The 15,385-nt window shown below is 35.2% G+C and overlaps 1 protein-coding gene across 3 annotated transcripts in view; it reads right to left on the bottom strand.

Annotated features, from left to right (window-relative positions):
• DPY19L1 (dpy-19 like C-mannosyltransferase 1) overlaps nt 1–15,385 on the bottom strand; it is a 94,419-nt gene that overhangs the window by 44,446 nt on the left and 34,588 nt on the right. For all 3 annotated transcript variants that reach the window (XM_070468394.1, XM_020889337.2, XM_070468397.1), the window contains exons 7-8: nt 10,888–10,945; nt 202–293 (exon numbers count right to left, since the gene is read on the bottom strand). In XM_070468394.1, the coding sequence (XP_070324495.1) occupies nt 202–293; nt 10,888–10,945 (150 nt within the window). The remainder of the gene's footprint in view (nt 1–201; nt 294–10,887; nt 10,946–15,385) is intronic.

Consider the following 15,385-nt stretch of genomic DNA (forward strand, 5'->3'; position numbering starts at 1 on the left):
GACTAAAAGGCAGATGAAGAAAATGTTTTGGGTAGTAATATGTTTTGAAGTTATATTCTTAAAATACCTTTATGAAATCAACCTAGCAACAGCATCATCTTAATTATTTTATTACATTGTTTTTATAGCAGAAGTTTAAAAAATTCCAGCTTAAGTTATTCAATGCAAAACAAACAACCTCTAAAGATAAGTCAAAATTACCTGAGAATATGAGTCACAAGCAACATCTGAAGTACAAGGAATGGATATGAGAAGCTTTCACGAAGAGGAGGTGTCCACATCACACGGGTACACTGAAAAAAAAAAAAAATTCATAGTGTATGGTACCTTTGCTAAATGTGTTGAATAAGACATACCAATTGAAAGTTGCTATTAAGCTTTTCTCACAATGTAATGGTGTGCCAGAAAACAAACTATTGATACTAACATTTTTAACAATAGCCAAATTAGGAGGAAGGCACACAAGGCATAAGACCTAGTGAAACAGTAACATCATGAATTGTCAACAGTGAAGTCCTAAAAAGCTTCACCTGCAGCTTAAAAGGAAAAGAGGGAAAGCACCAGCAAGAAAATGTTCTGCCACAATTAAAAACACTACATTTGAGTTGGCTATGAAAATTAACTATATAGTTTGTCTTCTTTCACATGAATTTTAGCAAAACTATTCATAACTAGTTCAATAACCTCAGATTTATCCTCAGATATGCAGATGACACCACCCTTATGGCAGAAAGCGAAGAGGAACTAAAATGCCTCTTTATGCAAGTAAGAGGAGAGTGAAACAGCTGGCTTAAAACTCAACATGCAAAAAACTAAGATCATGGCATCCGGTTCCATCACCTCATGGCAAATAGATGGGGAAACAATGGAAACAGTCACAGACTTTATTTTCTTGGGCTCCAAAATCACTGCAGATGGTGACTGCAGCCGTGACATTAAAAGACACTTGCTCCTGGGAAGATAAGCTATGATCAACCTAGACAGCACATTAAAAAGCAGAGACATTACTTTACCGACAAAGGTCTGTATATTCAAAGCTATTGTTTTTCCAGTAGTCATGTATAAATGTGAGAGTCGTACCACACAAAGAAAGCTGATGCCGAAGAATTGACTTTTGAACTGTGGTGCTGGAGAAGACTCTTGAGAGTCCTTTGGACTGCAAGGAGATCAAACCAGTCCATCCTAAAGGAAATCAGTCCTGAGTATTCATTGGAATGACTGATGCTGAAGCTGAAACTCCAATACTTTGGCCACCTGATGCGAAGAACTGACTCATTGGAAAAGACTCTGATGCTGGGAAAGATTGAAGGCAGGAGGAGAAGGGGAAAGGATGAGATGGTTGAATGGCATCACTGACTCGATGGACATGAGTTTGAGCAAGCTCCGGGAGTTGGTGATGGACAGGGAGGCCTGGCATGTTACAGTCCATGGGGTCGCAAAGAGTCAGACATGACTGAGGGACTGAACTGAACTGATTCATAACTAATATTTCAAAACTCACTGGGGACATCACTGTTTGTATTTTTATTGGTAATACTGCTTAAAAGGAGCACTCCATTTTTGTTTTTACTTCTTTGACCTGAGCTGCTGAGTATTTATAAAAAGTGGTACAGGAGATCAAATAAAATAATAGAAATTCTAAAATAGTTATCAGTCTTTCTGAAAGCTAACTTTGGATTTGATTAAATAATATAATAGTCCAGTTTTAGCACTCTATCATGTTTCTGCATATATATTTAATGTATTAATAAGTCCATGTTTCCATTTGAAGAAAACAGCACTGGATTAAATGTAAAACAATTTGATATCACTACTACTAAGCTAGTCACACCAGAGGAAATCATTGCATCTTTCAAGTCAAGTAGGGTAAATTTAAGGAATATATAGAATGACAAAGATCATAATGGAAACAAGCCTTTATCTTAGCTCTGCTTTAAACTATTAGACATCTCTACTACCCCTATAGAAAGTTTGAGTCAATTTATTTCTTTTTCTACCAAAGCTCACCATTCCCTGTGAAATTAACATAAACATATATTTGTAAGTGAACTTACATGCAAGAGAATATGAAAAGATTGAAAAAGTCTTTAAAAATGCCTGTTTGTTGCTGAGATGCAATTTTTAAAAAATCAGTTAGTTTATTAAATTAACTAGTTTATTAGAGATTTCAGTATGATTGACAGAGGAAATGTATAATCAAAATTTATAAAGCTACCAATCACTATGCAAAAACCAGTAAGAAAATATTTAAACTATATAAAACACTATTTGAAAATTTTCCTTAGACTATTCACCTACATTTATTTCATTACTAAATTCAACAATATTGTCATCTCTTAGAAATTCATTTCTCTTAATAGCAAAAGTCACTCAGTTTGCTAAAACTCAATTACATCCTCTGTAAAGTATGGATAAGAAAGCTCAATTATAAATTATAACAAAGAGCAAGGTTTTCTCCTTCTAAAATGTTAAGAGTGAATGAATTCAAATGTATGTGAATTCTTATTGTTCTTATTGTTTCTCCAATAACACAAGGTGCTTTTCTAGATCTGATACAAACATAACTGCTGATCCAAATACCATATAACATGAAAATTAAAAAAAAAAGCTTTGTCTTAATCATACCTTAAGTTACAATAAGTAAGTATTTTTATTTAACTATAATTTTAAGTGGAAAGTAAAAATCTATAATTCTCTTTATAGGTTGAAATGTAAGAATTAAAGGAGGAAATATACATGTGAACTGCTTCAAAAAGGATTACAGAAGTGTATTCTGCACTCTGACAAAGAATAAGAAATTCTTTAATTGTGAAAATATATTCAATAAAAAAATCTTGCACTGTTTAAACTGTCCTCATCCACTACATAATTTTTAATCTATTTTGGCTTGGTAAGGGCTAAATCTTTTAGTCATGTACTCAAGAATCAAAAACAAAGGAATTTCAGCAACAAACGGCTTCATTTTTCAAACTCTCTTTTCAAATAGTTGACTTACACTACTAAAGATCTGAGCCTAATCTAACTGATTTCTTTTCATAATTTAAAAATAGAAATAGAACTGACTAGTCAATTATAACTTATAGTTAGTATCAAACAGATCATGTTTAAGGCTTGTTCCAAGAGTTTTAATTAGAGTTAACATATAAGGTTTGGGCTTAAAACAAACGATCCTACCTCTTGACTGCGGCACTGCTGTATTAGCTACAATATTACTTTAAACACTATACAAGTGATTCCAAAATGATTCCTGACCTCCATGGGTTTGGCTACTCCTTTTCTAAGAATGGTACAGCTTTAAGGATTCAACTATCCAGATGTCAACCATAAAAATGCTGGATGCAACAAAAAAATGCAACAGCCACACAACATCATCTAGCTGATGTTACCTGGGCAGTCCCATTGTTTAGGCAGACCCTTAGCTTGGCACTGGCTTTATGAGGCTGGTGGGACCGCACCTTTATAAGTCAGGTAGGTTTCTTGGAGCTTCTATCTCTTTCTGTACCATGTACTGATACGCTGCCTGATTAAACCGTCAGTTATTGATACATATGTCAATTTGAATCCGTAACACAATTCCGGCTCACACAAAAATCAACGCCTCGGTGACACAGAAGTGCTCCTGACAAGCCCTGTGTGCCCATGTGCTCAGCCATTCAGTCACGTTCGGCTTTCTAAGGACCTGTGCGCTGCAGCCTGCCAGGCCCCTCTGTGGGGTTTTTCAGGTGAAGGTTGCCATTTCCTCCTCCAGGGGATGTTCCCAACCCAGGGATCAAACCCAGGTCTTCCGGGTCTCCGGTACTGCAGGCAGATTCTTTACCCACTGAGCCATCAGGGAAGCCCTTACTCTCTTAATAAAGTATTTCTATTGGTTCTATGGAAAGAAATGTTTATTTTTGTCTCTGATCTTCCAGGATATCAGCATACCCTACCATAACGTTTGCAAAAAACTTCTGTGAAATGAGTCAGCCTTGTTGGATAAGCAATACCTTACATCTTCAGGACTCCATCCTTTGCAGCAGTAACTCAAACCTGACCTTTCCCTACATATTTAAACATAGAAAAAATGTCTGACAAGGTGTTATCAACTCCACCACCTTTACTATGCGGTTGTAAACCAAACTACTCAAGGTTATCAACATGCTCAATATTCTGCATACAGTATGAAAGTATTCGTCATGACACAAAAACAATATAAATATAAAATGAAACAAATTATTACAACTGCATTAAATGGTAACCTAACAGAGAAGCAAAAATAATTTAGGTATATATTGAGCTATTTTACTTTTGAACTCTGTACTCCTTGGCAGAATATGATCTTAGGAAACAAAGAACAGCAAAGAAATCTTAAACTTTACTTAGTAGGTTTATGGTTAGTAATCATATTAGTGTACTAATTTTGAAATTATTTTGTATATACTATAGAATAAAGAAAATAAATAAATACATTTAGATTATGGGGAGGAAGAAGATACAAATATGAAGTAGGGGAAGGCAGAGTTTATAATACTAGATGACTAGATCAGAATTAATGGAGAAATCAGTGTGAATTAATGATTTTTGCTGAAAGAAGCTAAAAGTGATTATATCCAAGCAGTAATAAGCACACCAAGCACCCTGCTTTTGGTCTCTAAATACCATTTTCCACCAGCAGGATCTAAGATTCCTTGGAAAACAGCTGATTCCAAATCTAGGGACAGGAAAGTACTAAGTGATTTTGAAACAGCTTTTTGTGCAAGAAAGTAAGTGTTCAAAGAACACTGAGGGAAATAAATAAAGAACACTGGACATATCAAAAGGGCAGAGAATAGTACCAAAATGCACATGCATGCCTACACACACACACACAACTTAGGAATTAATCTAACAAAAAACTGCAATATATAAAACATTGCTGAAATAATTGAAGATTGATATAAATGAAGAATAATTATGTTTACAGATGGGAAGATTTGATATATTTAGAATGCCACTTCTCCCTAAATTGATCTAGAGATCAAGGCAATAACAAAAGTCCCAGCAGGTTGTATATGTGCTGAGGGAAGGAGGAATCATGGAAAACTGATTCTGAAATTCATATGGAAATACAAAGAACCTGGACTAACTAAAGCAACAATGGAAAAAAGAAAGTTAGAGACTTTTACCACCAGATATCAAACTTTTAAAGCTATAATATTTAAGATAGTGTGATACTGACTTAAAGATAAACAGCCAAACTGGAACAGATTTGAGAGTCTAAAAACCAATCTACTGATATTCAGTCACTTGATTAATGACAAAAGCATCAATACAATTCAATGGAAATAGAATTGTCTTTTCAACAAACAGTACTAAATTAATTTAATATTCAGATTTAGGGTGACGAAGCAGAGACAAGCAGGGACTTTCCCTGGCAGTTCAGTGGTTAAGACTTCACTTTCCAATGTAAGGGTGCAGATTCCATCCTTGGCTGGGGAACTAAGATCCCACCTGCCTCATGGCCAAAAAACCAAAACAGAAAACAGAAGCAATATCGTAACAAATTCAATAAAGACTTTAAAATACAGTCAACATTAAAAAAAAAAAAAATTTGAAAAAAGAAGAAGCACTGAAGAACAGTCAAGAGGCAGAGACAAGTCACAATCTCATGCTGTGCTTAGCTTCCAGAAAACTGCTGAAGTTGAATCCAGTGATGGACTGATACTAAAAAGCTAAAAATTAACCTCCTCCAAATTCAATTGCTTGTAAGATCAAAGAGATCATACCTTGGAGTTAGCATCTGGGAAACTGGAGATTGAGCCACAGGGCAGAAATCTCCTTCATTCATTTGAAACTGGAGGAAATTTTAAATTAAAACTACAGCACTGCCCGGCTTAGCAAAACTCATGGTGGGATCCAATCTCTTGGCCCTCTTACCCTATATGCCCAACACAGGAAAAGATACTCCCTCTCTGACGGAAAAAAAAAAAAAAAACAAGCAAAAACAATTATTTAGTTCAGGCTTTATCATTCTGTTATACAAAATAACTTGCATTAAATAGAAATGTATGAGACATGTAAAATCAAATATATAACCCACAATCAAAAGTAAATTCTAGTCAGAAAACTTAAATCCACAGAGAACATTAATGTTGAAATTAGCAGAGAGGGAATTTAACTATAATCATTGGGTTTAAAAATTTACAGAAAAAGATGGACAAAATGGGTGAACAGATAGGAATTTTCAATAGAGAAATAGAAGCTCGGGGAAAAACTGAAATTTATAATATCTAAAATTAAAAAATCACTGAATGGGCATTAATGCAGACAATGTGTCAGAATAAAGTATCAATGAACTCAGGGACAGGGCAAAAGACTATATCCAAATAGAGACAAAGAGAAACAAACAAACAAAGATGAAGAAAGTAACAAAAACCTGTGGGACAACATCAAAAGCTGAACATACATGGAATTAGAATCCTCAAAGACAGTAAGAAAGAGAATGGGGAAGACAAAATATCTGAACAAAAAATATTTGCTAAAGTTTTCTAAAAACTGATTTAAAAAATCAACCCACGGAACAAAGATATTCAGTGAAACCTAAGCAGGATACACACAAAGAAGACCACATTTAAGTTCATCACCATCAAACCAAGAGAAATCAAATACAAAAAGAAAGCTTCAAACCACTATAGAAAACATATTACATTCAGGGAAACAACAGTGTGATAGATGACTTTTCAAACAATGGAAGCAAGAAGACAAAGAATGACATTTAAAGAGCTTAAACATAAAAGTTTTCAACCCAGAATTCTTATCCAGCAAAAAAAAAAAAAAAAAAAAAAGCACTTAAAAAAAAGAAGGAAAATAAGGATGTTTTTAGAAAGGCAAAAGCTAAGAGAACTTATTGGCAGCAGATCTGCACCACAATGCTAAATAAAGAGAAGAGAAATTACACCAGATGGAAACCCAGATCTGCAGGAAGAAATGAAGAACACCACCGAAACCCAAATTGAAACATTCAGCTATGAAAGATGACTAGGAGTTAACCAGGCATAGATTAGGAGACACAGGGAGAGGGAAATATGCAGGACACAGGAAAGAGCATGTGCAAAGGCCCTGAGACAGGAAAAGGAGCAGTCCTTTCTGGGAACTGGAGGAAGGAAGGACAGCAGGACTGAGGCAAAAAGAAAATGCCCTAGAGTGGAGAGACCCAGAAGGGGCCAGGTCATGAAAGATGTTGTGCGCTAGTTTTCTACCACATTACAAGCTATTACTAGTCTTCAAAATACATCAACAGATTCATCTCCAACTAAGACTAGCACACACTCCGTTTTTGGACTTTTGGAGTTAAGTTTCACAAATACACACAGCACTCAATGGCCTGAATAAATAATACATCTTGCACTTACACTATCTACCAAACTAATGTAAAAAATATTTAAATCATGTCACTCATCTGCAGGTAACCCTCCATGGCCTTTCCATCTGCTCCAAATGAACCTCACAATGACTGATAGGACTACAGAATCGGCTCTTTCCACATCCCACCTTCCACCTTTCACTGTCTGGCCTTATACCTTCCACTCTCTGCTCCTCCAAAATGGCCTCCTTGCTTCTCCCCAAATAAATCAGGAGACCCCCCCAACCCCCCCCACCTTTAGCAGAAGACTGTTCCACCTTCACATCCACAAAGGACCTTTGTTTTACTAACTGAAACATCTGCAGCCTCTACAGGTCCTGACAGGGTAGGCCCTCAGTATATGCTGTTGTTTTTTCCCTATGTATTTTTTTTGAAGTATAGTTGATTTACAGTGTTGTTAATTCCTATTACACAGCAAAGTGATTTGGCTATATATGTTGTTTTAAATCAGTTGAATAAACAGAAGACCCAGAAAAAATGTCCTTACCACCATTAGAAATGAAAGGAAGGAAGGAAGAGGAAAAGAGGAAAGAAAAAGTTCCTTAAATTGGCAAGAAAAAATCTTATCATAAAAAGCTAAACAAACCTATTTCACATAAAATGAATTTTTAACAGTCAAAAACTGGAGAAAAGTACTGCATTTAGGTTTTTTTAATGTACCCATCTAAGTGCTTTTCAATTAACATGCTAAAAATCAACCAATGCTATACACATCTTATAATAAGAAAACATTTTAAAAGCAAAGCAAAATTGTTAGTTCTCATCTTAGCAAAAATTCTCAATAGGAACAGAATTAACATTTAATTAAAAAGTTGGATAAGTAAAAACATCTGCATAATTTTTATTATAAAATAAAAATTTTGTATATAGCCTCAATATTACTGATCATTACTATGAGCCACTAATAGCTTCTTTATTGTGTTTTCACATTTTTCAGATTTGAGGGTTTTAAATTTTCCTTTTAAATAATTTGATTAATCATTTATGCGACACAATTTGTAGTTCTTTTATTAAAGCAAAAATTCCCCCTTGTAAAACCATCTGAGAAAGGAATACTTCAGAAAGTACATCATATAAAGAAATGGCAACCCACTCCAGCATTCTTGCATGGGAAATGCTGTGGACAGACGAGCCTTGTGGGCGACAGTCCACAGAGCTGGGAAAGAGCTGGGCGTGACTTAACAACTAAACAACAACAATGAAAACAAGAATACTACCTGAGACTCAATTACAGAGCAAATTAAATAATGGAAATAGAACTTAAAAGCAGGAAGCAATTCACAACTGTTTTTTCACACATAAACCACTCACTCAGATGATTTAAACAACTCTTCTAAGAAAGAAGGGTACCACTCAGAAAACCGCCAGACATTCCAGTGGGACACACACTGTGATTCTCTGGAAAAGTTCACTAAATACATGAATAGTTAAACCAGAGTAGATGCTGTGCTCCCCCTCCACACAATATAAAAAAAACTATGTACTTTAAACAACACTTTTAAAGATCAGAAGAAAACAAGGGTCTGGAAATCTTACAATCTGAAAACCAAACAAAAAATTATAATAAAATGGTTTTCAGTTACTTGTGATCTCACAATTATTTTATCCAAAACTACAGTTTATGTTCTCAATTAATATCATTACTCAAAATGGTCACTTACATACTTTAAAGCTATAGTCATTGATATAAGTACAATTATTTACTTAACTAATTCAGGAAAACTACAGTTTTAATTCTAATCTCATTTAGTTAATCTTTTCCTAAGTAGAAAGTAAACCCTACGTATGTTTCAATATATCAAGTAGCTGAAAAGTGTTTTAAAAAAAATCCATCAACCTGAAAAATGAACTGAGCTGTCTATTTCATTGTTAAAAACTGAAAAGACTTTGCCAAGAAAGATGGGCATGCTACATGAGTATCAAAATTATTAGAAAAACATACAATCAAAAATTAATAATCCCTAATTTACACTGAGAATAACACAGTAGACCTTTCTGCTTAAAAGATGGTAATATTTAAGGCTGTGCCTTGACTTCAAAATTTTCAATAATCTCTTTCTTCTAACATCTCACTGTGAACACCCAATGCTCCTTTCTTCCACTGTTAAACAATTATTTCCTATTTCTTAGGGCATTCTCACAGACTTGTGTTTCCAAATGTTTTATGGTCCGCACCAAGGCACTGAGCAGCATCCACATTCAGAAGAGCCAAATAATTCTTTGTTTTCTTTGTTCAAACTTCAGACCAAATCAATGAATTGATGTCATATTGCAATCAACTGTGAAATTAATCTATAAAGTCACTCTAGCTTTAAATTTCTATGATTTTAAATACTACACATGTGCTAGTTTAAGTTTCATTAGTAATCCACTAAATAATAGGAAAAATAAGTCCAACCCTGAGTCTACAGTTTAGTTTTTGTATGACTACCCTCAGAGCTTTGTAACATGTATATATTCAAATATTGTAGGCAGCGTGGAAACACTTAAAAGGATTAAGTTACTTCACACAAAGCAACCTGACCTTTTATATGAGAATTCCCCTCATAGAAAACTTTCATGAAAGAAAACTAGACACACACACACACACACACACATATATATATATATTACTAGAAATTCATTTATAATTATAATTTAGTGGAAGGATTTCATTGGCATCTTGAATTTATATTAAAATTTAACCTAAAATAAGTTACCAATGATAATATAAACAATTATACAAGTTAATAATTACTTAGTAGCAACTATGTGTCAAACACTGTTTGAAACACATTACAAATATGAACTTATTTTATCTCCCAATAATCCAGTGAGATGGATAACATCATTATGCCCATTTACAAAGAGAAAACTAGGGTGGGTGAGATTAAAGGGCTTGCCCAGGTCACTCAGTCACTAAATGGCAGAGTCAGGATTTGAACACAGGTAGCCTGGATGCAGAGTCTATTCTTTTTACAATGCTATTCTCTTTAGAAAGAACTTGGATACATGCACAAGTTTATAGATACAATAAAACATTCTGCAAAAGACACTTAAAAGTATATCAAGATTTAATATAAATGCAGTAAAATAGAAACATATGCTATAGCTCCTACATCAAAAAGTTACCTTCCACAAGAAGTTAGTGGATACATGGTTAGCTTATTTTTACTACAGTTAAAACAAGTTTTCACAATTTTAAATTATATACAGAATTAACACAGACCCACTATTTCTTTAAGCCACTAAGAGATGTAGCAAAAGATACAATGGTTATAAAATTTAAGATAAATGCTAATGTTTAAAATTTGAATCAAAATAAGATTAAACATTTAAAGACTGCTACTATAGATTAAATTTAAAGAAATTAGAGAAACTTAAATGCTTATATATTTCTATATTTTATATTGGTAAAATTTTGTATTAGCAAAATGTCTCAAAATTTTAAAAAATACTTAAATGAAAATCATATTTCTAGAAGTAAAAATCCCTAAACAGTTTGAAAATATTTGTTTACTACCTACCTCTCCATGATTGAAAAAGAAGCACAACACTGTAACCAAGCCTCCTAAACGGCTGCCGCTGGAAAAGAATATAAGAAAATGTAACTCCGGTAACAGAAACCAGGTCAATCCTAATAAAACCCTGAAATAACATAGCATGATAATCTGCTAGTACTATAAAAAGTTTTAGTTTAGCCACACTAGAACTCTATTGTTTACAAAACAGCTTATTTCCTCTAATGTATCATTAGTTTAAAAAAAAAAAAAAGTCTTGTTTTTTAAAAAATCATTTTCCATCCTCAAAATATACAGAAAAACAGAAACTGACAAGGAATAAAAAAAATTCTTATTCATCATGTTACTACTGTGCACCATGCAACCTGATCTTTCTTTTTTCATTTTTTAAACTTCTTTAGTACCAACTATTTTTCTTTGCATATAATATACATTCAGGAGAAAGGATGGAAGCTAGTACAGAAAAGTGCTTTATGGTCAGAAAGCTGGAAATCACCACACTGCCTCCTACTCTTGGAAATTCACAAAGTGTGTTAGCATGTGAAAGATTTAACTAATTCAGTACTTCCCAAACCCTATCTCCAAACTACCTTTATACATGCTTAGGAAACACTAGTTTACAGATTAAGTTTTATCATTTGTTTTCAAAAAATTGGAAAACATAACACAAATATCAAAATATGAGAATCTGGCTTATACCACTAACTAAGAAACCACAATGGTATAGTTTGACAGTCCTAACAGTTAAAGCTTCATTTGCTCAGGTAAAGATGAAATATGTCCCCATTCTACTCTGACCTTGACCAAAAGCATCTGCACAAGGGAAAGGAAGGCTGTTTTCAAGTTTGTTTCGTCATTTCTTTCATCTCTACTCTTGAGGTCTTTGAGTTCTCTTTAGCTCATGTTTCTTTCTTGTAATTTTACCCAGATGTCCTTCCTTCTTTCTATCCATCCAGAAATATGTGTATATCACAGAAAAGCAACAAAGAATTAGACATAGGTATTCTAGGCCATTATGTTTACTCTTCAGGGTGTACGAATGAGGAAACACAGAGGCGATATGTGAGATGGCAGGGATAATTCATGTACCAAGAACATATACCCTCCCCAACACCCCCAGAAGGAAACAGGTAGGGCTGGGATCCCCAGCACATAGGGACAGTCAGCCTTGGCTCAAGAGGGACGTCGAGTCTGCATGTTTAGTGGCAAGGAGTTTACAGAGTTGCTCTTTTCTCCAGAGTTAGGGCATAGAGCCACCTGCTGCTCAAGAGAACAGGGAGCAGTGCTAAAGGTCTGAGGAACATGGAGCAGGAGGTGTCTGAATACCACCTGCACTTAGGAGAGAGGTAAGGAGGGAACACAGAAGGGTTGTAGAGCCCTCTTTATGGGATCAATAGAAGTTCAAGATCACAAATTGTCACAGACACACTAACAGCTACGCTGTGTGATCTTTCTCCACTGGTGATTAACGTGGACCGGCACAAATGAAATATAAAGGGGCAAAGAAACAGCATGCTGGCCAGGCAGTAGTGGAGTGATGGATTACAGAAATAAGAAAAGCAGATAAAGGAGCTAGAAAAGGGTACAGGACAGGGGTTGGAAGTTGGGGTTCTCTCCTCAAGAGGCATAGCATGGCTACTTCAAAAGACCAGTAAACAGGCAAACTCCAGGCTCACTGCAAGTGATGAGACTTTAGGAAGCTTAAGAATGCATTATGGGGACTTCCCTGGTGGTCCAGTGGTTAAGAATCTGCCTGCCATTGCAGGGGACACGGGTTTGATCCCTAACCTAGGAAGATTCCACATGCCACAGGGCAACTGAGCCCGCACCCCACAACTACTGAAACCTGCCCACCCTAGAGCCCGGGCTTTGCAACGAGAGAGTAGCCCTGCTCGCTGCAACTAGAGAAAGCCTGCGTGTGGCAATGACGCACCACTGAAAATAAGCTTTTTAAGAAAAAGAATGAGTTATGGATTTAAATAATTAGATGTTTAAATATTGGGTATTAAAGAAAAAATATGTTTTAACAATTTGAACATATTCTAACAAGACAAAAAGCCATATATCTATATATTTTTAAAAAATGGTTTCCTGCCAGCAACCCTCCTCCAATCCTATTCACCAAAGACAATCAGTAACAACATTTGCTGTGTGTCCATCCTTCCAAATCCTTCTCTATAACCATACAAAAACATGTTTTAGTGTTATTATACTATTAACATCCCTCCAAAATGTCCCTCTCCTAATTAATCTGTTATTCCTAATTCATACATTTAACCCAAAGCATTCTTTTCAACAGATGCCATATATTGCACAGTACAAACACTTTGCAATTTGTTCTGCCCTTTCCCTGTTACTGGTCATACAGATGTTTTTTAGTTCCTTGTTATAATTTTTTAAATGATAAAATAACATCTTTGTACATGTAAAAAATAGTGTTTTTACTTCTATTAGATAGACCTGTGAGACTGTCAACTCAAAGAATGCAGACTTTCCAAAAAAGCCACTCCAGTCCACACCCTCACCAGTGTATGAGGAGTTGATTTCGCTATAACACAGAACCCACTGTGCCCAGACCCTTTTACATTTTGCCCATAGGAAGGGTGGAGATTTTTTCTCACTGTTATTTTGATTTGTTCCTCCTGCCTATTTGTAGAAAGCGTTATGTCAGTGGGTTGTTTCATTTTGCTTTCATTTACTCTTCTGTGAATTGTTCTGTTCACATTCTTATCTGTTTTTCTATTGGATTTTCTGTTTTAGATTATTTATTTAAAGATTCAGTTCAATTCAGTTCAGTCAGTCGCTCGTGTCCAACTCTTTGCGACCCCATGAATCCCAGCATGCCAGGCCTCCCTGTCCATCACCAACTCCCAGAGTTTACTCAAACACATGTTCATCGCATCGGTGATGCCATCCAGCCATTTCATCCTCTGTCGTCCCCTTCTCCTCCTGCCCTCAATTCCTCCCAGTATCAGGGTCTTTTCCAACGAGTCAACTCTTCACATGAGGTGGCCAAAGCATTGGAGTTTCAGCTTCAGCATCAGTCCTTCCAATGAACACCCAGGACTGATCTCCTTTGGGATGGACTGGTTGGATCTCCTTGCAGTCCAAGGGACTCTCAAGAGCTCCAACTCCACAGTTCAAAAGCATCAATTTTTCGGCACTCAGCTTTCTTCACAGTCCAACTCTCACATCCATACATGACCACTGGAAAAACCATAGCCTTGACTAGACAGACCTTTGTTGGCAAAGTAATGTCTCTGCTTTTTAATACAGGGATATAAATTTTTTACTGTCATATATGTGACAAAACCTTTTGGTATAACTTATGGTTTACTCTACAATAAAAAATTTAACTTTATGTAGCTAATTTTATAGTAAAAGGTCAATATTTTTTTCTTTTTTCCTTCTGCATTTCCTGGCTTGTCTGTGAAGGTCTTCCCCATCTCAAAATTTTACAGTGTTCTCCTATAATAAGATTATAGTGCAGCATCTTTTATGATTACAGACAGCTTTGCTTAACCAGGCAGAGAGGCAGATTTTCTGATATATTGTGGCTCTGCATAGACAAGACCAGAGAATAAACTTTGCTTATCTACAAGGAATGTTCTAAGTTCCAACCATTAGGAAATGATATGCAATAAATCCAAATCAGTGTTCCAGTGTTTAACTTCCTACCCTCTGATGCTTAAAGACTATCACATAGGTCATTTTTATTTTGCTAAACAGAAAAAAGGTAGCAATCAGAATACCTAAAATTAATTTTTTTCCCATTACAGTTGATTAGTTGCTATTTCAGCATTCCCTAGTGGTTAAAAAAAAAAAAGTTTCTTCTGCAATATTACCACCAACTGTCAGAAAATATGAAAGCTCCTATTGTGCAAATTTTAAAGCATTCTAAGCTTGGTAAACATTTACCACAGTTATTCATACATCCCAATTAACCTTCTGGACCTTAATTTCCTTAGATATAAAATAAGAGGATAAGAACATAAAAAACCTTAAAAATATTTATCAATTCTAATGTTTAATAATCTTATAATTTTCTTCTTCCCCAAATCTTTCTGTAAAGTGGATTTAAACCAGTCATCACATTTTGGTAGGCTCTGTTAATCATTGTGGTTTTTACCTCTATATACCAAAGAATTATGAAACATGCAAAGTTCAAAATAAAGAAACGAAAGTAATCATTGTTGTTTAGTCATTAGGTGGTGTCCAACTCTTTTCCGACCCTACAGACTGCAGCCTGCCAGGTTCCTCTGTCCATGAGGTTTCCCAGGCCAGACTACTGGAGTGGGTTCCCATTTCCTTCTCCAGGGGATCTTCCCGACCCAGAGATCAAACCCCCATCTCTTGCATTGTAGGCATATTCTTTACCTCTATGCCACCAGGGAAGCCTGATATTAAATTATGCTTGTATAAATGCTTAAAAAGGAGAATATGAAAGAGTAATTTAGAAACAAATCAATCAAGAGGATTTCAAGTCTCGAGTTTGAGATGTAAG

This window comes from Odocoileus virginianus, chromosome 1, assembly GCF_023699985.2.
Source record: "Odocoileus virginianus isolate 20LAN1187 ecotype Illinois chromosome 1, Ovbor_1.2, whole genome shotgun sequence".
Classification (NCBI taxonomy): domain Eukaryota; kingdom Metazoa; phylum Chordata; class Mammalia; order Artiodactyla; family Cervidae; genus Odocoileus; species Odocoileus virginianus.